Raw genomic sequence first — 25,063 nt, 5'->3', positions numbered from 1 at the left:
TGGGAAGACAGGTCTGATTGGCCGCTACAGAAATGACGGTGTGTGGGAAGGAGACATTGTGGGAAAGCAGGACTGAAGTCGCGGGAGTGAGGACATAGTCTCCGTCTGGAACAGGTGGAGAGGCGAAAACGGTGATGCAGGTTGCTGCTTGGGGAAGAAGACGAATAAAATCCGCAGAACAAAGCTGAGTTGGGGCTTGAGCAGGAAGGTCAATGGAAAGGGGTAGGTCAAGTTGGACAACACCGGCTGAACAGTCAATCAGAGCAGAATGGGTGGTCAAAAAGTCGAGGCCGAGGATCACATCGTGGGGGCAGCGTTCGAGCACACTAAACAAAACGGACGTGTGGCGTCCGGCGACACTGACACGTGCAGCACACATTCCGAGCACAGCCGGAGTTCCACCGTCGGCGACCTGTAGCAGTCGAGTCGGAGCAGGAGTAAGGACTTTCTTCAGGCGCGTTCGAAGGTCAGCACTCATGATGGAAACTTGCGCTCCAGTGTCGATGAGTGCTGTAACAGGCAAACCATCCACATCCACGTCCAAAAGGTTCCGATCAGTAGGCAGGGTCAACAGAGGAATTTCAGGCCGGGGTTCTAGAGCAGCGTCACCTCCCGGAGCTGCTCCAGTCAGTTTCCCGTCGGAGAGCGGCGACGGTAAGCAGGGGACGGGGAACGACGCAGCTGGGGTGAACGGGAGCGGCTACTGTGCGGTGACGATGAGCGGTTAGTCGCAGTGACTCGGGCGTTGTCAGGTGCATCGTCGAACTCGGTTGGGGGCGCAGGCGGGCGAGGATTCAGTGGGGAGCGGCGGTAGGCGGGAAAGCTTGGTCGAGAGAGGGCCGGCCAGGAACTTCGGCAATGGCGAGAGATGTGGCCCACACGTCCACAATAGAAGCAGATGGGTCGGTCATCATGTGTGCGCCATTCGGCCGGGTTGCGATAGCTCGGGTAAGGACCGCTCTGGTTCCGGTAAACAGGGGCAGAGGCCGCAGACGAAGCGAAGTCAGGACGGTTGGCGGAGCAGATGGATTGCAGACCCACATTGGAAAGTTCTTGGCGAACGACCGATTGTATGAGGGACACGAGCGGCCGGGAATCGTCAAAGCACTGCGTCACTTGTGTGGCAGGAGACGCTGCTTCAATTTCTCGCCGGACTATACGTACGACGTTCTCGGAGGGAGTGGGCTCACGCGGAAGACAAAGGTCTTCACACGTCGATGAAGCAGCGGTGTTGGGTAGGCGCGTGAACTGCTGAACTATGCGGCGACTTTTCGCTTCTTCAAAGCGGCGACATTCGTTAATGATCTCATTGACTGTGTTGATGTTCTTATACACGAGAAGGTTAAACGCGTCGTCCGCTATGCCTTTTAAAACGTGACTGACCTTGTCTGCCTCTGTCATGTTCTTATCCACCTTGCGGCAAAGAGCCAAAACGTCCTGGATGTACGCCACGTAAGATTCAGTGGACGTCTGTGCACGGGTCCCAAGGTCCTTCTGAGCAGCACGTTGGCGGCCGACGGGCTTGCCGAACAAATCACGAAGCTTCTGTTTGCATTGCTCCCAACTGGTAATCTCTTCTTCATGTGTCTCGAACCAGACTCGTGCCGTTTTTTTTTGAGGTAGTATATTACGTTGGCCAGCATAAGCGTGTTATCCCACCTGTTGCTGGCGCAGACCCGTTCGTAATTTGCCAACCAGTCATCGACGTCAACGTTGTCAATCCCAGAAAACATGCCAGGGTCGCGGGGCTGGGTTAGGATGACCGTCGGTGGCGTCGACGGGGCCGCGGTTGAAGACTCCCCTTCGGATGACATGGCAGCCAGGTTACGTCCGCTCCGGAGCTCCGTCTTGCGCAAGTGAGTACCCCGCACGTCCACCAATAATGTTACGGGAAGGAAGAAACGTACTGGTTTTACAGACGGGTTTTAATGGCTACGCAGAGAAGCGAAAACCCAGAATCTTCTTTGTCGTCTCCCAGGGCACCAACCATGTCTTCTTCTTTCCACCTTACGCACTGTGACAATATTATGCATGTGCTGTTCGGGATCCTGCCACTGATAAACCAATTAGTTCATCAGAACTCGTTGAAAATAATTCAGTTCGTTTCATCTTACGTAATTACAATAGAACTGCAAGTGTATCTGCCGCGAAAACTAACCTTTCGCTCAGTCTGCTTTCTTCTCGTCGCAAAATCGCATGCCTAGTTCTTTTTCACAAGCTATACCATCACTCAACACTCCGCAATGATTTCATTTTTCAGCCACAATACATATCGCCTCGAATCGATCATCGTTTTAAGGTTGGTCTCGAATCATGTCACACAAAACTTTTTTGCAATCATTTTTCCTTCGGTCATCCACGGAATGGAACCACCTTCCCGCTGAAATCATATCCATTCACGATAACCAAAGGTTTCGAGCGGCTTTAGCTAACATTGTATAATCGAAGCATTTTTCCTACTATATGTTTGTAACCTAAGTGCATTTCGTATTTACCGTTTTACTATCGTACTTTGCTACCAATTTCTTACGACAATTTAACCCTATCTAAAACTGTATAATCAGAAGCCTTTGTACTTGAACGTTCTAACTGCTTTTTTATTATTGTTTTTATGTTCATTTGCTGTAACCCACTCCCCTCTTTAATGCCTCTGGCCCTGAGGGTAATAATAAATAAATAAATAAATAAATTACTAATCACATCTACCATGGCCTCGGCTACATCCCAAGAAGCAATTGCCTACCTATTTTTATTGCTAAATACTTGGTAGGCATAAGACAGGCCAAAATTCGAATAGGAATGCGCAGTATCGAATTGGTATGGAACCTTCAGTGATATAGAACGTATGCATTACACTCGAGTCTGTCCAGAATCGGACAGTAACATTCATTTACTCTGACTATTCATTTATCATCAGTGTTAATAAACAAAACGCATGCTGTGCCGATCTTTCCCCCCACCTCACCCCAAATTCAGCTGGGCGCAGGCTACCACCCTGCGTCTGCTACAAACAAATACGTACCCTTCACCCGCCCGCCTCCACGTTATGTTCCCTGAAGTTTACAGTACCCTCAACTGCAGGTGCTGTGGCAGTCAGCCGGCTACGCTTCCGCATATGCTGCGGGAGTGCCCAGCACAGTACACACACATTAACACCTCGACCCCCTCGTCGAGGTTGCGTGAGGCTCTGCGAAGCTCCACCCTCGACGACCAAACCTGGGTGACCCAGCACGCCGTGAGGCGGCGGCGAGGCTAGCCCTCGACGTCCCCTCACGGGAGGCTTAGGCCCGGACATCATAAAGTGATGGTTCTACAGTAAATGTTTATTCCTGATCTTGAGCTTCTATCGCTAGGTTTGCGTCGTGAAGTCGCCTGAGCTTGCAAAGGTTTTACAATTCTACGCTCCAATATTCCTTCATCAAGAGCTCGGCGCTTGTCATCACGAATAAGCTAAAAAACAACCTCGCCTTCAGAACGTATTGTCAGCGTCAAAAGCTTTCATACCCCGAAAGGTGAAAAAATATTTATATTTCTACGCCTTAGGCACGCATCATGGTATTCTTATTTACAGCGTATACTGGTCTAGAGTAAACAAAACAAAGGCATTGCATAGTTTTACTGGCTGCGGGCGTAGCTGCGTTGAAAATGAACTTATTCGCAAAACCTCGGCCGCGTAAACTTTTGGCGGCGACTGTGCGATTAACACCTGCATTTTCTTTCTTCTGCACACAATTTTCTTTAATGAATGGCCAACGTCATGCAGTGCTTACACCTGGTTAATTTTCAGGACAGCCATCTCTGACATGACTTATTAAGTGGAAGAACTGAACTATTATTTAGTACATCATTATTATCACCAATGAGGTGTAATAAATATGTAAACAAATAAAGAATAATAACATCGCGTATGAAATTTTACTCAAAGCTCAGGACTACTTCAAAACTTCGCCTGTTCGTCTCGTGTACGTCCCTATGCTTTCTAGGAAACTGAAAGGGAGAAATTCAAGGGTGAAATTGACATCTCTTGGGGGGGGTGGCACCATGGCAGAAAAGAGAAAGTGTGGCTTAGTGGGTTCTAATGAAAGGATCAGCTGCGATTGTGCTACTCACGCACAAGGAACGACACTTTTGTATTTTATTTACAGGCAGTAAAGTGATAAATGGTGTCAGTGGACGCTGGCGTGATCATGACAATACCACCGTACCGATATGGGTCATAAACGATTCTAATACGGGAACATTTCTGCGAACCCTCACGGTCCATTCTCATGTTTTTTCAATTGTTCAAACACGTAAATTTATGGTAGGAGAATGTTCTCACAGAATTACTGAAGAATTGTACCAGTAATTATATCATGGTGCTGCGATCTGATTCAGCAATAGAGTTAGTTGAGAACAGAACAGCAGAATGCCATTGCAACTTTGGTGATTGTAGCCGAAAACAATGTCTTCTTGCAACACTTTGTGGGCATAACTCAAAAAGGGTGTGCTCTGTGATTGGAATAGTTCTCTATTTTTACACGACAAACTACATTAACACGTCCCGGTGTCTTTTCGCATAATTTCCAATACTCCTCTCCGTACGTCGTGGTAAAATAATATGAAGACCTTTAGTATTTCTGGAATTTCGTGAAGGTATATGGGAATGGTTCAAATGATAAGACACGTGCGCTACATATTGAGGATAGAATGTTTGTTTCGAGGTATCGGTTTGTACTAAGCAAAAAAGCTTGTGAATTAATTCGGACAGCCTTCATTTGCACCGAAGATCGGGCATGCAAAAATTCTGCTTTGATATAATGCAAATATACTCAGTCAAATAGCGTTAGTATTCCTTTGTAAGAGTACTACGTCTGGGGCTGCAGCCAAGTTTTCTATTTCTATCTCTTTTAATTGCACACCCGGGACGCTATTTATTTTTGTGGTACGTTTGAAGCTGATCAAAAGTCACACAAACACGCCTTTTCATGACATAGCTGAAGAGGCAAAAATATTTCTTAGTAATGTCTTCATAAATGTTTGCCTTAAGCAAGAAATGAACTTTCAAAACACGTAACCTGGATTTATTGTCTAAGATGCGTTACACCTAAAGCGCAAAAGAAGTCTGGAAGCACGTTCGCATGTTCACGAAACCAGCCAGCAATTTTTTTAGGAAGACGTTGGTACAGTAGAAAGAAACGAAACAAGAACCGTAACTAAATGACCTGCATTTCAGGATATGCCATCTGGCGGGAAACCGCCAAACTAAGCAGCGACAAAGTGATAAAAAAAATAGCGGCGCTGCTGGCTTCGATCCTGCGAACTCACAATCGTGGTATCGGTGATCCTAATCGGTGGTCGCGCAGAACGCTCGGCTATCGGTTCGACGTGCTGCTGGAGGCAAAAACTAGGTGTATATACGTACCACAATAAATTCCGCGACCTTGTTAGGAAAACTGCGATTTTGGAACGACTTTCCTGCCATTTCAAGAGCTGCTTCTGCAACTAGCTGAAAGCTGAGTCATTGAAGTTGATAAATCCCCGGTAATACTTCGATCGATGCAATAGGCTCATCGCAAATTGTTTTTACTGGCCAAAAAAGCCTCCAAAATTTGGTCTTTTCCAAGACTCCCATACTTCGAACTTCGCCCGCAATTTGGAAGGGGTTTTCTGTCGTAAGTAATGGTACCGCTTGCATGAGACGTCGCGCTAAGCTCCTAGAGCCTATTTCCACGGTAATATTTTGAAAGATGGCTTCTATGATTAGTTATTTGGGAAAAACGACACTCTCCCATAGAAAACGCGCTTGTTTTCAGAGGCGGCCGCTAGAGGCGTAATACCTGTTGACGACTTGTACGAATCCTTACTAATGAAACGCTACAAACAAGGCATTAAAACAAACAATCTGTGCTTGAAAGAACTTGCTAATTTGACTGAAAGATTGCATGTTTATGACACGCGCGGAATCACTTTTTGGTTTGCGCCACGGACCCGTACTAATTATGGCCGACAAATGATCGCATATGCATTGCCTACTCTTTTAAGCAACCAGCACTGTTTTCTGTAATGCTGCTGCTATCAAGTTTTGATTTTGTACTGGAAAGTTTCTCCAAGTCTTCATAAATTTTGATGTCGTGCAGAAAAGTAAATATTTGCTTTTCAATGTTAATTTCAACACTGTTAGTTTTATTTTCCGATGTATAGTTTTGCCATTGTAAGCTTGTCGCATAGGAACTTTTTTTTTCCCCTGTCAAAGCGCAATTATCGGGTACAGACCCCGTCAAGCCTTTTTTGGCTTTTAGTCTGTGCCCCCAGCATTTTGTACATGTTATAATGTACCATAATGCCGAAATAAAATGAATGAATGAATGAATGAATGAATGAATGAATGAATGAATGAATGAATGAATGAATGAATGAGGCGCTGTTCGGCGATGTCCCAGATTCCTGGTAATGATACCAAAATTGGCATGGAAGGGTACGAATGTACGACTAACATGATTGATAGATCATGACATCAATAACCTCACATGCTCGTCAGTTACGTCTCGATTAAAGATAATAAAATCACGTGGGGCGCATACCCGCATTGGATTTGCCCGTATGAACCAGGGACAAGAATGAAAGGAAGGAAGGTAGGAAGGAAGGAAAGAAAAAAAGAAATAAAGAAAGGAAGGAAGAAAAAAAGAAAGAAATCACGTGTGGCTCGTACCGGGGCCGCACATTTGAACTCCGCTTCCTGAGTAGAGCAGGTGCGGGGAATGCTGCGCCGGCGCCGGATCACGTGACGCGCTCTACCAATCAGGCTCGTTTGGTGTGTCACGGGGAGGGAAATGAAAAGAAAAGGGCTTGGCGCGCGCTCCGCCAGGCTTCGCTCACCTCAGATCAGTTCCGGCGCCTGGAGATGAAGGCCCGCCCGTGGTGCGTTCCGCCGAGGAATAGGCTGCGTTTGAGCGACGGCGCCGCGAACTCGCTCGGGAAAGGGCTCGTCGCTGACGTGCCGATTTTAGCGCGAGGGCTTCCGAATCCCAGGCGAAACGTCAGCGAAGAGCCGCCGCCCCCAAGTTGCGAGAGCACGATGTTCAGGCCAAGCGTCAGCGAAGAGCCACCGTCCCTGAGGTAAGGGAACGAAACGGAACGCCTGCGACAGCGTCGTCTCGCCACAAGCTTCGCTTACTCCCATTTTCCCGACAGGGGAAGGGCTGGTGATTTTTTCGTTTGCACTTCGTTGGCAATGTTGAAGAGCCGCTCCACCGAAGCGCTTGAGGGTACTGCCAAGTTGTACTTGAGGAAAAGTTGGTTCAATCCCTCGAAGTTCTTCATCTGCGACGGCGGGTAGTCAATTGGTACCAGCAAGTACTGCGGCAGCTCATTCTGTGCCTCCGCTGGAAGGGTTCGGTGCCCTTGAAGACATGAGGACTGGAAACCTTCCATCCACCGCGAAGCCCCTCGAGTGGCGCTGCGATCCTGACGTCATGGTTCACTTGCGGCCGGCCGGCATGGAGGAAAGAAACTACAGGAGGGAGCGCCACGTTACAATCCAGAAGCATAATAATTAATAAGAAAATACAACGGATAACTCACAAATAAAATACCCCACAGTCATGTGACAGGCAAGCGGTAGTTCTTTGCGCCTGACGCGGTCGCCCATCCGCCCTGCGTGACGTGCTGCGTACGTGCGTGCGTCTGTTCAATGGACAGTTTTAGTTACACGTACGTGGAGACTTCACGTATGCAAACGTGAACAGTCTACGTACCTTACGTGCACGCCATCTGAAACGCTTTTAGCTACACGTACGCGACGCACCACGTAGCTACATCTATCGGGAAATATGAACAATTCAATTCAAGATTAGTATTTCAGCGAAGCCAGTGAAGTGCATTGATGCGTGCCGGTCATCGTCTCCGCAATGCCCGGAAGTGTGTTGTGCAAGCGTTATCTGCTGTCATCGTTGACATGGAATGAAATAGATGACCAGTCATCCTGTCGCCGTGTTTCCATGCAAGCCATCTGCGCGCGCTCAGCACGCTATCGCTTGTTCGTGGTCTCGCGAAACCCCCGCGCGAAGCGGTCTACGTGCGCAAGAAACGCACGCAAAAAATCGAATCTGACGTACGTCCGTGAGACCAGCGCGCGGCCGCTACGTTCTGCGCATGCGCACTGCTTACACGTAGCAGCTCTACGTACGCAAAGCATCTACGTGCGTGTAACTAAAACTGTCTAATGACGTGGAACGTTTACAGAAGGAACGTCGTTCCCTCTGCCGTTCCTTCATAAACCTAACGAGTTACGGTTGCAGTTCTACCAACCCTTAATGGAAGGGTGGCGTTACTCCGTTCCTCCTAAAAGGAACTAGTTCCAGAAACGCCGTTCCTTGGAACGCCGTTCCGTACAACACTGCTTGAAAGTGATCAGCAATGGGGACACACAGCGGCGAGTGCTAAGAGCTTCTTAAACACTGTGTTCTCGCCGCTTAGTGTAGGCGTAAGACAATTGCTTTCAAGATAGGACCGGCTGTTGCGGGCCCTACCTTGAAAGCAATCGTCTTACATGACGGACTGAGGAACGGACGGATGTTTTTCCTTGTTCATTAAGCATATAAATGCTTACGCATTTAAAATTCGGTATTGAGAAACTTCAGTGCCAAGCACGCCACATCCCCGCTGCACTTCGGTGTTCAGGGTATGCGCCTTGCGTTGGGGCGTTCCTTCACCGGCCGAAATGGCACCGACCTCTACGGGCTTATGCGCTTCGCGTCACGCAGCACAGACGGATAATCAGCCAGTTACTTAATAAAGATGATAAGGAGTGATGAGGAGTTATATGGGTGTCAATGCGGTTGATGATGGTTCAACGCGGTTGCATAAAGTGCTAAAGAACGATAAGACCCTATAGTCGTCGGAGCCATTCCAGTAAGGTTTATAAAGACCGGTAAGAGTTTATAAGGGTCGGATTATGTCGGATAAGGATCGTATCAATTGCGATAAGGTCGATAACGACCAAAAAGAGTTGATAAGGGTATCAGATTGAGTCCCATAAGCTTGAGTTGTCCAAGGCTGACGAAACAGCGTAGCTGAGGGTCGACCAAGGTTTACGAAGTTTTGCTAAGTTTTTGCTATGTATTACTGTGTAATGCCAATATTTTACCAAGTTTTGCTATTTATTGCTATGTTATGCTAAAATTTTACCGAGCTTTTCGTATATTGTGCTATGTTATGCTAAGAAGTTAACGAAGTTTTGCTATGTAATGCTATGTTATTCCAAGATTTTTTCACCAAGTATGCTATGTATCGCAGCCGTTGCATTCGTTCACGAGCAGCGGTGCGACGGGCTTCCCGTCGAGCATCTTCTTCCTCGGGGGTTACGTACTTCTTAGGCCGACCCATGTTTTTGGGCGGCGCGAACGATGTGCTCGGCGCACAGAGACTAGGCAATGTGCCACTGTCGCGGCGTCACGGAGCTTTATACGAAGGCCGCAAACGAAGCAGAGCGCAGTCAACTCATGGCTTTTTCTTTTTTTCTCCGCGTATACGGCTGTGGAAGCCTGGCGATGTGCGGTAAACGGTGGTGCAACGTCGCGCAGCCACGTGGCTGCGAGGCGACGCATAGTGACGTCAGAGCTAGGCGCAGCGCGGCGCGGCTAGAAGAAGCAATGCGGAAGTCGGAGCGGTGACGTCACGACACCTGTCCGAAGCCAGGCGCAGCTGTGCCAAGTGGTTGCTAGGCAACGCAGTGACATCATGGCTCGGCGGAGTTTTTGCGAACGATTTGTAACCGAACCTTGAGCTTCAACAGCTACGCTGCTAAAATGTAGCACTAGCGCAATTGACGCAGCTGTACCACCACTGTGCTCGTAATAGCAGACGCCGCAGCTAATTGTGACTGTGGACGTTATTATTAGTGGAGATTGCTGGCTAATAGCAGAGGACCCTTTCGAATGAAAAGCTTTTTGACTGCACCACCTGGTAATGATATTTCACTACGTACACGTTATCTGTTTCGTCTAGCCATAGCACAACTGCCACGACTAACTGTGCAACCAACCGTTGCAGCTATGGGAAGGCCTTATTCCGCCTTCACAGGACATGGGGAGCACTGACGACAGGCTGAATTACGTCCGATCACTGGCGAAGGACGCTGGGCTAGTATTGAGGAGCTGCGAGATGGCTCACATTTATCTCCCCGTGCAACAATGGTCGGGTGAGTGTTTGGGCCCCGGCAACAGTCACACAATGCGCAGCAGGGTAGCTAGCATATGCTAGGTCGGACCAATCCGAACGTCGGGTTAATCCGCACTGCACTTAGCATGTCACATTAACATAATATAAGCTAACCACACGAAAAAAGTGCAGAAAGAACCTCGGGAATCTCATTCCTGGTTGCAGTAAGGAAACCTTTATCTTCGCTCAGATATCATGAAATGCTCAATGCATGCAAGTTCAATTGCAAAAAAACGTTTTTTTTTTCTTCGTCTCTCTGTATCCCTTTCTATTTTCTTTTAAGCCAGGAAACAGTTTCCATCGTAAGGGGTAACATTTTTTAATATATTGTTGGTTTGATCACCGCGCAACCTAATGACGCCAGCATGAACACACCTGTAAGTTTATCTTCACGAAAAGGAAACTGCACCTTTGGCATTGTTTGACTTTCGCTTGAGCCTTTATGCACTGACCCCATCAGGGTAAAACATTATCATGAAACATTATTCTCGCAAAGAGTACCAATCTACTTTCATCTCAGTTTGATTATTTTGTTCAATATCTCGATTGCTATACCGATACATCTTAATGTTGGAACTTCTATGTTGCAGACACTCACGAAACATTTGACGATTCTAGGCCTTGCAATATGTAAGGCTTGTTTTCCCGTCATTCAGTATATCTACAGGGTGTTCCAGCGTACACTTTGAAAAATTCTGAAAGTTTGCCTTTGGCAGATAGCACAATTCTAGTTCATGAGCTGCTCTACTTGAAGAGGCGGACATTACTTGCACAAGAAATTGTGCAAGTATGTTAACGAATAATTAACAAAAAATCACTAATTAAGTTTTTAACTAATTACCTGATGGCCCATATTGCATTTTAAAAATTGTAGCCGTGGAATGTGCAAGGCTGACTGACTTGAAATGAATTCTCGGGATGGCACCAGTTTCGAGATATTAATTCCCGAAGTTTGCGGAGAAACGCATTGGTGTTCCAGTTAGTTTCTTAACAAAAGTTTTATGCATTGAAGCACAAAGTTAACTGAAACGCCCAATACATTTCTACGCAAAGTTCGGAAATTATTATCTCAAAACTGGTGTTATCTCAAATAGAAAGTATTAGTATAGAAACTGGTATTATCTCAAAACTGAGAATTAATTCCAAATAGATCCGCCTTTCGAACTCCACGGCTGCAATTTGTAAATTGCAATATGGGCCATCAGGTAATTAGTTTAAACTTAGTGAATTTACGTTAATTGGTCGATTACGCATTTCTTTTTTTGTGCAAGTAATGTCCGCCTCTTCGAGTAGACCAGCTCATTAACTAGAATCGGGCTATCTGCCACAGGCAATTTTTAATAAATTTTGAAAGTGTTCGCTGAAACACCCTGTATGTTATCATCCCTCCCACCAAATCGCTGACCTATTCGATCGCTGGAAAGCAGCGTCACGTGAGTCCATGTTGAAAGGCAAAAAGAATAGAAAATTAAAAAGAATCGTAAGAATGTACACCCTCAGCACTGTTTACAACTATTCAATGCTTAAGTGCGCTTTGACGGCGTTTTCCTTTTTTTTTTACTTGTCTATATATTACGCAGGAATGCTGACTGCATTGATACCAGGAAATCAGACACTGGCTGCTGAAGAAAGACAAGTTTTGGTCCAAGACGCTAACGAAGAATTGCAGAACTGGCTTCGAGAGCGGCAAAACCCGCTCTTGGCTGACAACTATGTAATTCACGGGATCAAGCCGATGACACGGCGCACATAAATACGGTTCAGCAATTCTGACAGACAGCGTTTCATTTCTGTACTGGCGTTCCAGAACGTGCAAGGTAAAATTAGTCAAGCGCACTTTTTTACCAGTGTTGATCTTCTTAAATGCAAATTCTTAGACGGTCTCCAATGTCATTCACCGTAAGCCATCGCGAAAGCGTTTCATTTTGAGTGCAACATGTGGTGTGGGTCAGTCTCTACGGCACTGCACTGCTCCGCAAACGTTGGCGGATTGGGTTTCCGGGAAATGCGGCCACATTCTGGGAAAATCGCGGATAAGGAAACGCTCCTGTATCGAGAAGTACGTGCTTGTATGATGGGGCTTCCTGTCCACCGTGTCCTATGGAATGCGTTTCGACAGTGTAACATTTAACACTAGCTATATCCTTCTTATTAAGGTAGCGCAACGTGAGTCTTGCGCGATGCCTCTTACGCGTGCCTCTTGTTCCTACTTGATCTGTGACTCATAACGTTCAGTGAAACTTAGTGAATGTAGCAATTTGGGAATGAAAATGCAGTTTTGAGGGTCATAGGCGTTATATATATCATGAAAACGGGTCTTCGGCAATGTATTCCTGTGGAGTGTTGGTGAGTAGGTAGAATGGTAAATTTGTCATCACCAACCGCAGCTGAGCGGTAAAAACATGTTTGTCTATTTCCGTCGTTCAAACTCCTCTCTTTCCGGATGCAAATACGCGTTTTCTCAATGTTACACCATTGCCGTTTTAACGAGAAAACATCTTAAGGAAAGAGAATCGAGGCCAATGGGACTCACTTGTATAACCAGCAGCACCATGAAGAACTACACAGGGCGACATCGGTTGCAGTGGGAGTACTATCACCATAGAGACGCAGGTGACGGAAGGGCACTGTGCCGTGATTAGCCAGCGAGCGCACTGACGTCAGCAGCAAATCCCCTTGGTGCGCGCAGCGACGCAACTCGGCTCCGACGGCGGCGCAGAACATGTGCTCCGGGCTTCCGCAGCCTCAGCTTACTACTAATGATGTTTACGAATACATGAAAATGATAATATTGCGCCGGGGATAAGAGTAGGCAAAACATAAGGAAAACATATTGACGGAATATATACAAAGCGAAGCCGAGATAGCGGAACAACCAGCACAAGATCGTTTCTTCAATCGTCGTCTCCATCCCCTTGCTGGCGTGTTCTCCAATGTATGGGAATGGCTTGTAACAACATATGACCCTCAGCGGTGGACGCGCCGTCTCGGCGCTTAGGTAACCGAAGGGGTGTTGACGGAGAAGTAGGGCTTCAGACGGGTGACGTGAACGATATCACTAGTGGTACAGACGAGGACGAGCTACCGTCCACCGAGGTGATATCGTATGTGACTTCACTGAGCTGGTAGAGAATCTTGTAGGGGCCAGAGTTGCAAGACCGTCCACGTGGCGGGACGGCGTCCAAAAAAGGACCAAAGAGCCTGGAGAGAAGGGAACTGGGTGGTGGTGGCTGCCAGAACGGGCCTTTTGGGATACCTGTGATGCAGAGAGAAGATCCCGTGCAATCTGGCGTGCGGTTTGAGCCCTAGCAGCAGCATCGCAGGCAACTCTGTAGGAGCGTCAGCAGCTGATGGCAGAAGAGTCTCAAAGAGCAGCGTTGCGTGGGGGGCAAACAACGGGTAGATACAATAGGTATCTCGCATAAGGCAAAGTGCTGTCCAAATCACGATGATCTGCGAAAACATACATTGAGAGCATCGTGGTCCGCGTGCGATTAAGACGCTCGGTAAGTCCATTTGTTTGCGGATGGTAGGCAGTGGTGAGCTTGCGACGCGTGAAACACGTCATCAGTCAGCAGCTGTCGTCGCGCGCCGTGGTGGAGAATGACATCTTGAAGCAGAAAGTCCGCGACGTCAGTGGCACAGCTTAATGGCAGTGAGCGTGTGATGGCATATCGTGTGGTGTAATCAATGGCGACGGCAATCCACTTGTTCCCCATAAAAGAAGTCGGGAATGATCCAAAAAGATCGAGGCCCACGCAGTAGAACGGGTCAGTTCGAATGTCGACAAGCTGAAGTGGACCTGCGGGTAACAAAGACGGCCGCTTGCACCGCTGGCGGAACTCACATGCAGCAACACACCGGCGTACAGAGCGATAAAGGCCTGGCCAGAAGAACCAACGCCGCACGCGGCCGTGTGTACGGGACACTGCGAGGTGTCCGGCTGTACGAGGCATCGTGGAGCTGGTGGAGGAGAGTAGAACAGAGGGTAGTAGGTATGACGAGCAGAAAAGTTCGGGACTGTCGGAGTTGGTATTGCGACGATGGAGAATGTTATCGCGGAGCACGAGCAACTGGAGGGACGGGTCGGAGTGAGTAGCGCGTAGGCGGTCGATGGTGGACCGCAAGTTTGCATCGCTGAGCTGTTGCTTGCGTATATCACTCAAGTCGGAGATGGCGAAGACGCAGGCGTCGGAATCGTGGGCGCTGGAGTCGGTTGGGTCCACGGGATGACAGGATAGGCAGTGGGCGTCCTGGTGTATGGCGCCTGACTTGTAAAGGACAGCAAAGCTGTATTCTTGAAGCTTGAGCGCCCAGCGACTAAGTCGTCCAGTCAGGTATTTGAGGGACGAGAGCCAGCACAGCGCATGATAGTCCGCGATGAGCGAAAAGGTGCGGCCAAACAAGTACGGTCGAAGTTTTGCGACTGCCCAAACTAGAGCAAGGTATTCAGGTTCAGTGATCGAGAAGTTCAGTTCAGTGATGCTCTGAAGGGGAGAAGAGGCGACTGGCGTAGGCGATGACGTGGTCTTGGTCTTGTTACCACTGCGCAAGAACAGCGCCGATGCAGTGTCCACTAGCGTCGGTTCAAACTTATGTAGGCGTTGTGGGGTCAAAATGTGCCAATATGGCAGGAGTAATAAGCAAGCTGGTGAGCGTGCGGAATGCATCGGCTTTTTCAGAACCCCATAAAAATGTGACTTCCTATAAGAATAAGAACACAAGCCAACAAAGCTCCGGACTTCTTTGGCCGAACGCGGCAGAGGGAAATGCTTCACGACACGAATTTTGTCGGGATCAGGCTGGACGCCACGAGAACTGACACGGTGACCTAAGGCAGTAATTTCACGACGGCCGAAGCTGCACTTCGAAGAGTTCAACTGAAAGCCAGCTCGTCGGAAAACGCCAAGCACTGCCGATAGCCGAGTCAGGTGGCTCTCATATGTTGGTTAAAAACGATAACATCATCTAAATAACACAGGCATGTCGACAATTTATAGCCACGAAGCAGACAGTCCATCATTCTTTCAAACGTGGCGGGGCATTACATAGGCCAAAAGGCATAACATTAAATTGGAAAAGACTGTAACAAGTGGCGGTCTTTTCGCGGTCCAGGTCGTAGACAGAAATCTGCCAATATCCTGAGCGGAGATCAATGGATGAGAAGTTGGTAGACCCGTGAAGACAGTCGAGGGCGTCATCAATCCGTGGCAGTGGGTAGACGTCCTTACGTGTGACTTTGATCAGGTGATGGTAGTTGACGCAGAACCACCAGCTGCTGTCTTTCTTCTTTACTAGGACGCCGGGTGATGCCCAGGACTACAGGAAGGTTCAATGACGTTTTTAACAGCGAAGCTGTTCGAGCTAACCGTAAAAACCTCTCGGAAAACCTCGCCGAGCTATGACGTCACTGCGTCGCCTAGTAACCACCTCGCGCAGCGACGTGTGCCTCGCCTCCTCTCTGTGCCGTGCACAAGTTTCCTTTCCTTAAGGAAAGGAAAGGAGAGCAGGCGTGCGGCGCGCGCAATGCTTGGGAGAGGGAAAGAGAAAATGAGAGCGAGGTAGAAAGAGAAATTGTAGCAGCACCAACGAGGCAACGCGCAGATCTGCTGCCAAGGCCACCCGCGTTGCCTAGCCACTCATGCGCCGAAGCTTAGCGATGACGTCACCTCGCGTTGCCTAGTAACCGCCGGCGCAGGTGCGCGCTCTCTTCGCCCCGCACAGGCACGGCTCCTGCCTGCCTGCCTGCCTGCCTGCCTGCCTGCCTGCATTTGTGGTATGCCAGGAACGCTGTCGCTCGTAGGCGCCGACGCAACCCAGCGCAAGTCACCTGAAATGTCGCGAAAGGGAAGGTACCTCCGAAAATGATCGCTCGAAAATACCTTCCCTACATGCGTAGTTAACTTAAACCAAATTAAGAACTAGCAGCCACCAAGTTAATACCTAGCAGTAGCAGCCAGTAACACTTGAGGATTGACACTTTATCTGTGCCTAAGCTTTGCAAGACCGAGTGCAAACTTGCCCGCTTTTTTGGTTAGCATCTTGTCGACCTCACGCTGGATCACTTCCCGCTCAGCATGGGACACGCGGTAAGGACGTCGCCGGATAGGGATGGCTTCTCCAGTGTGAATCCGATGAGTTACAACGGATGTCTGGCCCAAAGGGGGGTCATAAAAGTCGAAGATGTCGCAATAGGACATCAGCAGGTGCCGGAGATGGCAGCGGGTGCTGGGACGAGGTCAGTTGCTATCATTTTGTTAAAGCTGACATCAGGTTAACGGGACGAGGTGGTGGCTGCAGAGGAAGGCGATAAGTCGTCAGCAGCGAATGCAGAAATGGCATGTTCGTCGACCAGAGCGATGCCTACCGGGATAATTTGCGTGCACCAGCTAAAGCTCAAGATGGGCAGTAACACTGTGTTATTAGTGGTGGTAACGAGGGTTTGAGGAACGGATATATTTCGGGCCAATAGAACTTCAGATATTGGAGTGCGCAAGTAATGACCATCAGAAATGTTAGGCATGGACGTCCAGTTCACGTACATAACGGCTTGAGGTGGCAATCGAACGTGATCGACGGAGCACAAGCGCGCTTAACATGTCAAGAGGCAGGTCGAGCTGGAGGACCCCACTGCCACAATCAAACAGGGCTGAATAGGCTAGTAAAATGTTCATGCCTTGTGTAGCGAAGAAGACAGACACTAGTGGGTTCAGCGCTACTGGATCTAAACGCTAGTGGGTCGAGCGCTCTCACTCAGCAACGGCTCTCGTGCTTTGAAGCTGTAACTGCCCTGCCCGTCGACGTTGCGCTGCTCCGAGCTCTTCCAAAAAATGTGGTTGATCCCTCTTATATAGGAATCGGTATAGAACACGAAAGTGAAACGTGTCTTCACAGAAGTAGTGTAATGTTTATTGCACATTGATATATAATGTCTATTGGTGTTTTGTGGCTAAAGCGCCCTTAGGCGTTGATGCACCCACGCTGACGCCTGGTGGCACGTCTCCTCCATCACGACTACCAACGTCGATGACCATGAGCAACCGTCGTGCATATGGAAGCTGCACTACGCTGCACACGCTAGCACAACGCGAAAGACGAAGCACGTAACTGACACACTAATACAACGCGCAAGACAAAGCACGTAACTGAATCGTCACCGAGTCAAATCAGCGCGTACAGCGCGTCGTAATTGCAGCCTCCGCGATCAACTTCAGAAACATTTTCAGAGCTAATTGCGGAGGCCACGCTCCGCTGTGCTGAGTACGGTGAACGCCACCTAGGTGGCGTTGGTAGTGCTTCTTGATGCCAGCGTCCCTTCGAATGCTGGCATCGAGGCGTCGTAGTGCTGAGACCACCGAAGCGTTCACTGTCGGTGCGCGTTAGTGTCATAATGCAGTACTTCTCTTTTCTGCTCGTAGGCGGCGGCACCGCCCCGAGCAAGAGCGCGGGTACACGGAGGAGTGTTAGATATATAAGGCGCGTCTGTGTAGCTCTCTGCAAATGCGTTTGTGGCGCAATGGGTTAAACGCTCGGCGATCTATCGTCGCGGACCGAGAGGTCGTGGGTTCGATTTCCAAATTTTGCATGTTTGTGGAACTTTTTCTTCTGGTTTCTTTCTTTGTATTATGTTCTATGACGTATTTCCGTGACGGAAATACGTCAGTGAAGTCTTGGTGGACCCCGGCATAAAACACTTTCGTGTTAATAAACACCTTAAGAATTGGTGGAGGTGCTGGGTAACCTCAGACAATCATCCTGGAACTTCGGTCCCGCAGCCTACCATCTACCATGCCCCAAGACGCCTCCGAGCAAACGCCTCATCCCGCACCCACTGCGTGTCCCGGGTAACTTGTCATCGCGACCCGCCTATCTACACTGGAGCGGATAACACTGACGTGGACGAATACTTCACGGCGTACGACAGGGTAATCGCCCATAACAAGTGGGACGAAGCAGCCAAACTGAGCCATGTTCTGTTCCACCTCGCTGGAGTGGCCAGCCTGTGGTACAACAACCATGAAGGAGAGTTCCAGATATGGTGCGAATTTAAGACTTCTCTCGCCGATGTATTTTGTCGCCCTGCTGTTCGCAAGCTGCGTGCCGAGCAGAGTTTGCGAGAACGAGCAGAACAGCCAGGATAAACATTCACCAGTTATATTGAAAATGTCCTGGACCTACGCAGGAAAGTCTATTCGACTATGGCGAAGTCTGATCGAATTCGCAACATCCTGAAGGGCATATAAGACGACGCCTTTAACATCTTGCTGGCCAAAAGTCCTCGCTCTCTGGCCGAAATTATCACACTGTGCCAGAGCTATGAAGAACTCCGCAGGCAGCGATTACTGACCCGTCGATCTCTACCGCGTGACGAACACATCGCTGGTTTGGCTGCCATGTCCAACCAGACAGCTTTGCTCGCAGAAATGAAGGCGTTCGTCCGCTAGGAAGTTGCCCGGCAACTCTCATTGATGGATTTTGCACAGCCGCAGCCGGTACACGCGCCAACGCCGAGTTTCGCGCCTCCGCTTCGCCGCGTCATAGCGCAAGAACTGCATGAGGTTTTGCCTGAGCACCACCAGCACGTTCCTGCGGCTGCGCCTCACAGATACGCCGAAGTCATGGTCAGGCCCCAACAGATCCCGACGACTGTGCCACTCAGCTATGCGGAAGTCATCACCCAGCCTCAATAACTCCCTCAACGGGGACCTCTCACGTACGCCAAAGTCCTCGCTATGCCCCGACAACAGCCTGCCGTGCAATCACTTCACCAGCCGCCACGTCCAACACGTCCTCCCACATGGATGGGACCTGCCGCAGCGACTCGGTGGCGTACGGCGGACAATCGGCCAATATGTTTTGCGTGCGGGTACGCAGGCCACGTCGCTCGCCACTGTAGTCACGTGAAGTCACTAGTGCTACACCATATGCGCCAAGTGCTATGGTGGGTTCTCCGCGCCCGTATTACGACGACGAATCTCGGGCTGCGTCACCACCATTCCGCCGGTCTGCCAACATCCGCCGCTCACCTTCTCCACGCTGACGCTCCTCATCACCGATGCGGCCTCGTCCCGTAGCACAGGATGAGGAAAACTAATCGTCGCAGTCCATGAGGCAAGGGCTGTGACGCCGTCGAAACGCGAAAGTCCTCAACGTAGCTCGACCAATGTGATAGACGTGTTAGTTGACGGCGTACGTACTATGCCCTCGTGGATACCGGAGCCGCTGTGTCAGTTATGCACGCAAAGCTTTGTCGCTTCCTTCGAAAGGTCACGACGCCCCTTGCCGGATTCTCCCTCCGCACAGCAGGCGCACAGCGTATTCATCCGCTAGCGGCGTGCACCCACCGCTCGTGTTCTCATCGAGGACGTTGTATACGCCATCGAATTTATTGTGATTTCTTCGTGCTCCCACGAAGTTATCCTGGGGTGGGACTTTCTCGCCCGCCACAATGCTGTTATTCATTGCGCACAGGCCGAACTAGAACTGTCGCCGATCTCAGATATGACGCCTGCCGATAATGTTTCTTTTGCGAACAAACTTCTCGTCAGGCACGACACCAGCGTTCCTCCCAACTCGTCAGTGATTGTCTGAATGCATTGCAGCAGCCTCTCTGACGCCGTTGCACTATTTTCTCCGTCTGGCCGCTTTTATACTCGAAAAGGTCTGCTGCTACCTTTTGCGACAGTGAACGTCAAACAGGGCTCCACAGCTATTTTCGTCTGTAACCCCTTCTCAGACCCCGTGATACTGCTTCAAGGCGAATGTCTTGTCCATGTGGAGGCGATCGACGACGTACAAATTACGAATGTTCCCGAAGCCACGTCCTGCGCCAGTTACAACACGCTTGGTTCTCTCTCTACGTCCGACCTTTTGCCCACAGGTGTGTTCGATTCATCTATTGCCGATGGTCTCACCCCAGCTCAGCGTTCTCAGCTTCTGCGCATCTTAGAAGAATTTTGTTCTTCTTTTGATGTCGGGCAATGTTCCCCTGGGCCGGACGTCTGCTGTCACGCACCTGTATTGACACCGGCTCCCAACCGCCATTGCGGCAACGCCCATATCGCCTCTCTGCCACAGAAAGTCGTGTGATTAATGAGCAAGTGGACGATATGCCTCCCCGCGAAGTGATCCGACCCTCGAACAGTCCATGGGCATCTCCTGTCGTCCTTGTTACGAAAAAAGACGGCTCGGAACGGTTCTGTGTAGACTATCGGCGCCTGAACAAGATCACTCGCAAAGATGTATACCCGCTGCCGCGAATCGATTACGCTATCGATAGCCTACAAGGAGCAGAATTCTTGTCATTGCTAGGTTTACGCTCCGGATATTGGCAAGTACCCATGGCTGACGTCGATAGGCCGAAGACAGCCTTTATCACACCCGACGGCTTATACGAATTTACCGTCATGCCGTTTACACTTTGTAATGCGCCAGCAACCTTTGAACGCATGATGGACACAGTTCTCCGCGGTTTGAAGTCGCACACGCGCTTATGTTATCTCGACGACGTTGTTGTTTTTGCCTCCGACTTTACCACGCACCCTCAACGCCTACGGCGTGTTTTGACGTGCTTAGAAAACGCTGGCCTCCAACTGAACCTTGTCGGCATAGGTGGGAATGCCAACGGCCCTCTGCCTCGACACACCGAGCCCCGCGGTTGGCGCATGCCTGCGCATCAACCGCGGTCCGGTACAAGCTCGAGGAAACAATAGACGACAACCACGTGTACACTCAGAAAGCATTTATTACGACTGCAACTAACACTTTGAGCAGGCCAGCTAGCTAAAGTTGACATCGCTGAGGGTTCCCTCGAAGAGAATAATACACTAGGTAAGGAAGGGCTTCCGACTTACCAACTGGGGGGAATACGGGCGGCCGCGGCGATTGACGCGGCAAGAACGTGGTTGACTAACCACGTGTGGGAATACGGGAGCGGCGGCGGAGACTTCCGCCATCTCCACTTGCTGAGGACCAAAAAGCCCCGGGCTCAGTGTTGCCAACCAATTTTTTGGAGATACCCTACGTCACAGTCAATGTTACCCTACTTTACCCTACACAACTTTTTTATTACCCTACATTTTACCCTACGCCTAAAATATCACAGCGTAATAATAATAAATTACAGACGATACTTCAAAGTACGACGTGATAGCAGTGCGGTGGCGCTAAAATCGGTAGCGACTGTCATCGAAATATTTAGCAAAAAGTTGTCGCAGTTTCATCTGAAAGGCGAAGCATCAATTGCGATAGCAAACTTGTAGAGAGCTATACGGAGTAATGATATTAGCTTTATCAGCTGTATAAACTTGGACATGCTGCAGCATCGGCAACACGCAGAACTGTTGTCGACGCCATCGGCGTTTTGCCCGCGTTCGCTCAAATTCGTGCGGCGTTGGTGACTGTTGCCGGAGCCTCTGATATAAATCGGCACTTCGTGCCGCAGCTAAACGTCGCCTCTCTTCCCTCCCCCTCCCCCACGGCCTCTCGCGCGTCGGAAGAAGGCACGTTTGCTCTACATATATGGTGATTGTAAAGGAGAAAAGAGACGCCTACTTCTGCAGCCCTTAAGCGAGCACGGCGCAGAACGCGCGTTTGTTCTCCGCCGTGCGTTCACTCCCCGTGAAAGACGCGCCCGTCGCGCCCTTTCACTCGCACATACAGCGTTCGGCGCGCGGCGACGATTTCTTCTCCAAATGACGTCATACGGAACCTCACGGCGACGGCGACGGCAGAAATCTGCTTTTGAGTGTCCATATAATTGCTATCGCAATAAAAATAACAAGCGCATATCAAAAGCGAGCGTACGCGCCTTAGCGCACATCGTCTCGCAGAAGTGGAAGGGAGCGAGAGAGAGAAATTAAAGTCCTTATTGAGCAAAATATTGTGCTGTGGCTTCCTATACCGGTGTGGGTTGTTGTGTTGCATTTAGGAAGTGGAGATAACAAAAAAATGACTGAATCGTCACCGAGTCAAATCAGCGCGTACAGCGCGTCGTAATTGCAGCCTCCGCGATCAACTTCAGAAACATTTTCAGAGCTAATTGCGGAGGCCACGCTCCGCTGTGCTGAGTACGGTGAACGCCACCTAGGTGGCGTTGGTAGTGCTTCTTGATGCCAGCGTCCCTTCGAATGCTGGCATCGAGGCGTCGTAGTACTGAGACCACCGAAGCGTTCACTGTCGGTGCGCGTTAAGGCCGGAATACATGGAGCGAATAACCGGCGTCCGAGCGAAGAACTTCGTCGGGCGGCGAACGTCCGACGGCCGGCGTCAAGAAATTTGCCGTCCGCAGCCGATCTGCCTGTCCAAACATTTTCGTCGGGCGAACGCCGCCGCCGGAAGCGTCTAGCGCGCAGCGGTGGACGACAGCCAATCAGGAGGCACTAGTTCCGGTCGCAATGCATGCTGGTGTTTCGCGCGCGCGCGCCTTTTCGCGTCGTCTGCAATCGCGTTGGTGTTGCCGTGTCTGCATGTCTCTGCACCGATTGAGTAGTTCCTAGTATGATCTCTCAGGAATCGCGTTGTATTTGTACATCCCATATCCGCTGATCTGCGAGGAAACAGACAAGCAGTGCAAGCTCTCTACAACAACCTTCAACAGAAATCTTCTGATCTCAGAGGCCACATGCTGTCGTCATGCCTATCTCCCGACTTCCCCGATAGATGGCGTTGGCATCGGATATTTCTTTCGCTAGGCTTAGACGCGTTCGAAACGAGAAGCGATCTCGAAAACTACTCAAGGTTATCCATAATACTCTGTCGTCGAAGCGGCCTGAGACTAAGCGAAAGCCGTTTACGCAGTCATTTGCTTCCAACTAAGTGAATTCTACAAGGACAACGCCAAATTCAGTTCGAAGCGGGCGGCCGGGACCGCCGCCAACACGGCGGCCAACGCGCGGCGGCGTTCGCCGCATGTATTGCAACACAGCAAACATCCTGCGTCGTGTCGCCGCGTAGCAGTTTTACCCGAAAGGCGAAGCATCAATTGCGATAGCAAATTGGCAGAGAGCTATACGGAGTAAGGATAGTAGTTTTAACAGCTGTAGAAACTTGGGACATGCTGCAGCACCAGCGCAGAACTGTCGTCGACGCCGTCGGCGTTTTGCCCGCGTTCGCTCCGAACGCGCGCGGCGTTGCTGGCGGCTCGGAAGTTTTCGACGAGATCAGAACGCGACACTCGTCGAGCAGCGTCGGAAGTCTTTACCACATTCTCGCCTCGCAGCATTTGTTATATAAATACGCATTTGGTGCCGCAGCTAAACGTTGGCTCCCCTCTATCCCTCCCGTCCTCCCACGGCCTTTCGCGCGACGGAATAAGTCGCGTTTCCTATATATATATATATATCTATATATCTATATATATATATATATATATATATATATATATATATATACATGGTGATTGTAAAGGAGCAAAGAGACGCTTAATTCTGTAGCCCTTCAGGGAGCACGGCGCAGAACGCGCGTTTGCTCTCCGCCGTGCGTTCGCTCCCCGTGCAAGCACGCGTCCCTCGCGCGCTTTCACTCGCACATACAGAATACGGCGCGCGGCGACGATTTCATCGCCGTTGGACGTCATGCGGAACCTCACGGCGACGGCGACGGCAGAAATCCGCTTTGAGTATCAATAATAAGACGTAGCAAATTAAGGTACGCAAAGGCGGCCATACCACAGGATCGGCGGTCCGCGCCGAGCCGTCGCAGACAGCTCCGATTCTGGCGGCTATTAAACTGTCTATAGGAAAATGATTGAAAGGTTGGCGAGGTGGTTTGGTTTTATGATGTAAAAGACAGCGCAAGGGCAAACCAGGGATAAACTGAAGAACAAGACAATAAAATGCAGTTGCGAGTTCAGCGCCCGTCTTGATTTTTCTGAAGGAAAAATGAAGCTAGCACAGAGATATGTGACGTCTGATCTTTCGGCTCAGCCCTATGCTGGTGAGATGTGAACAGCTCCAATTTTATTCAAAGATTTAGTTTTCGTATCTCTGAAGGAGTGTCGGGAATAGCGCCTTGGGGGATGTCGCGTCGATCGGCTAGTTTTTAAGATCACTCGTCAACTGTTCTTTTTTAGCTGATTGTTGACGAGAAAAAAGCGGAAATTACCCTACGCCTGGTAAGAAAATCGCATTACCGCCCTACTACTCTACGCCGCCCGAAAGATTTCGGAAATACCCTACAAGCAGGGTTGGCAACACGGTTGGCAACAGTGCCCGCGCGGTGTCAGCGGGATCTCATGTGACCCACCCGGTGGCGCTCATAGCGCTTGCGATTCCCGTGCGCCGCCCGCGGAAGGAAGGTTTCCCCTCTCCGAACTCTCCCTGGCGCGCATGCGCCTGACGCGACGATCGCTGCGCGTGCGCTGGTCATGGGACCCGAGGATTCCCACAGCCTAAAGAAGTGCCGATTTGGAGCGCGGCAGCTCACGATACTAGGTTACGTCGTCGCGAAGTATGGAATGCTCCCTGATCCAGCCAAACTTCGTGCCGTCTCCGAATTCCCCAAACCGACGTCCGTCAAAGAACTACGCAGTTTCGTAGGCTTGTGTTCCTACTTCACGCGCTTCATTCGCAATTTTGCCGCCGTTATATCGCCCCTGACGAAGCTCCTTGGAAGCAACGGACCCCTCCATTCGTGGTCGTCCGAGTGGGACGAGGCGTTCACTAAGCTCCGTCGTTTGCTGACCTCTCCTCCCATTTTGCGCCACTACGACCCAACGGCACCTATTGAGGTACACACAGATGCCAGCGGTGTTGGTCTCGGCGCTGTCCTAGCGCAGCGCAAAGGAGGGTTTCCTGAATATGTTGTGGCATATGCAAGCCGTACGCTTACTAAAGCCGAGACCAATCACAGCGTCACGGAAAAA

At 49.9% G+C, this 25,063-nt stretch overlaps 1 protein-coding gene across 1 annotated transcript in view; it reads left to right on the top strand.

Moving 5' to 3' along the window:
• The window catches only part of LOC119463661 (juvenile hormone acid O-methyltransferase), a 64,012-nt gene that overhangs the window by 5,791 nt on the left and 33,158 nt on the right, over positions 1-25,063 (top strand). The window contains exon 2 of the mRNA XM_037724484.2: positions 10,033-10,180. Coding sequence (XP_037580412.2) covers positions 10,033-10,180 — 148 coding nt within the window. The remainder of the gene's footprint in view (positions 1-10,032; positions 10,181-25,063) is intronic.

The sequence above is a fragment of the Dermacentor silvarum genome, chromosome 9 (genome assembly GCF_013339745.2).
Source record: "Dermacentor silvarum isolate Dsil-2018 chromosome 9, BIME_Dsil_1.4, whole genome shotgun sequence".
NCBI classification, from domain to species: domain Eukaryota; kingdom Metazoa; phylum Arthropoda; class Arachnida; order Ixodida; family Ixodidae; genus Dermacentor; species Dermacentor silvarum.
Note: the sequence above shows the minus strand (reverse complement) of the source record. Positions and strands in the feature narration are given on the sequence as shown.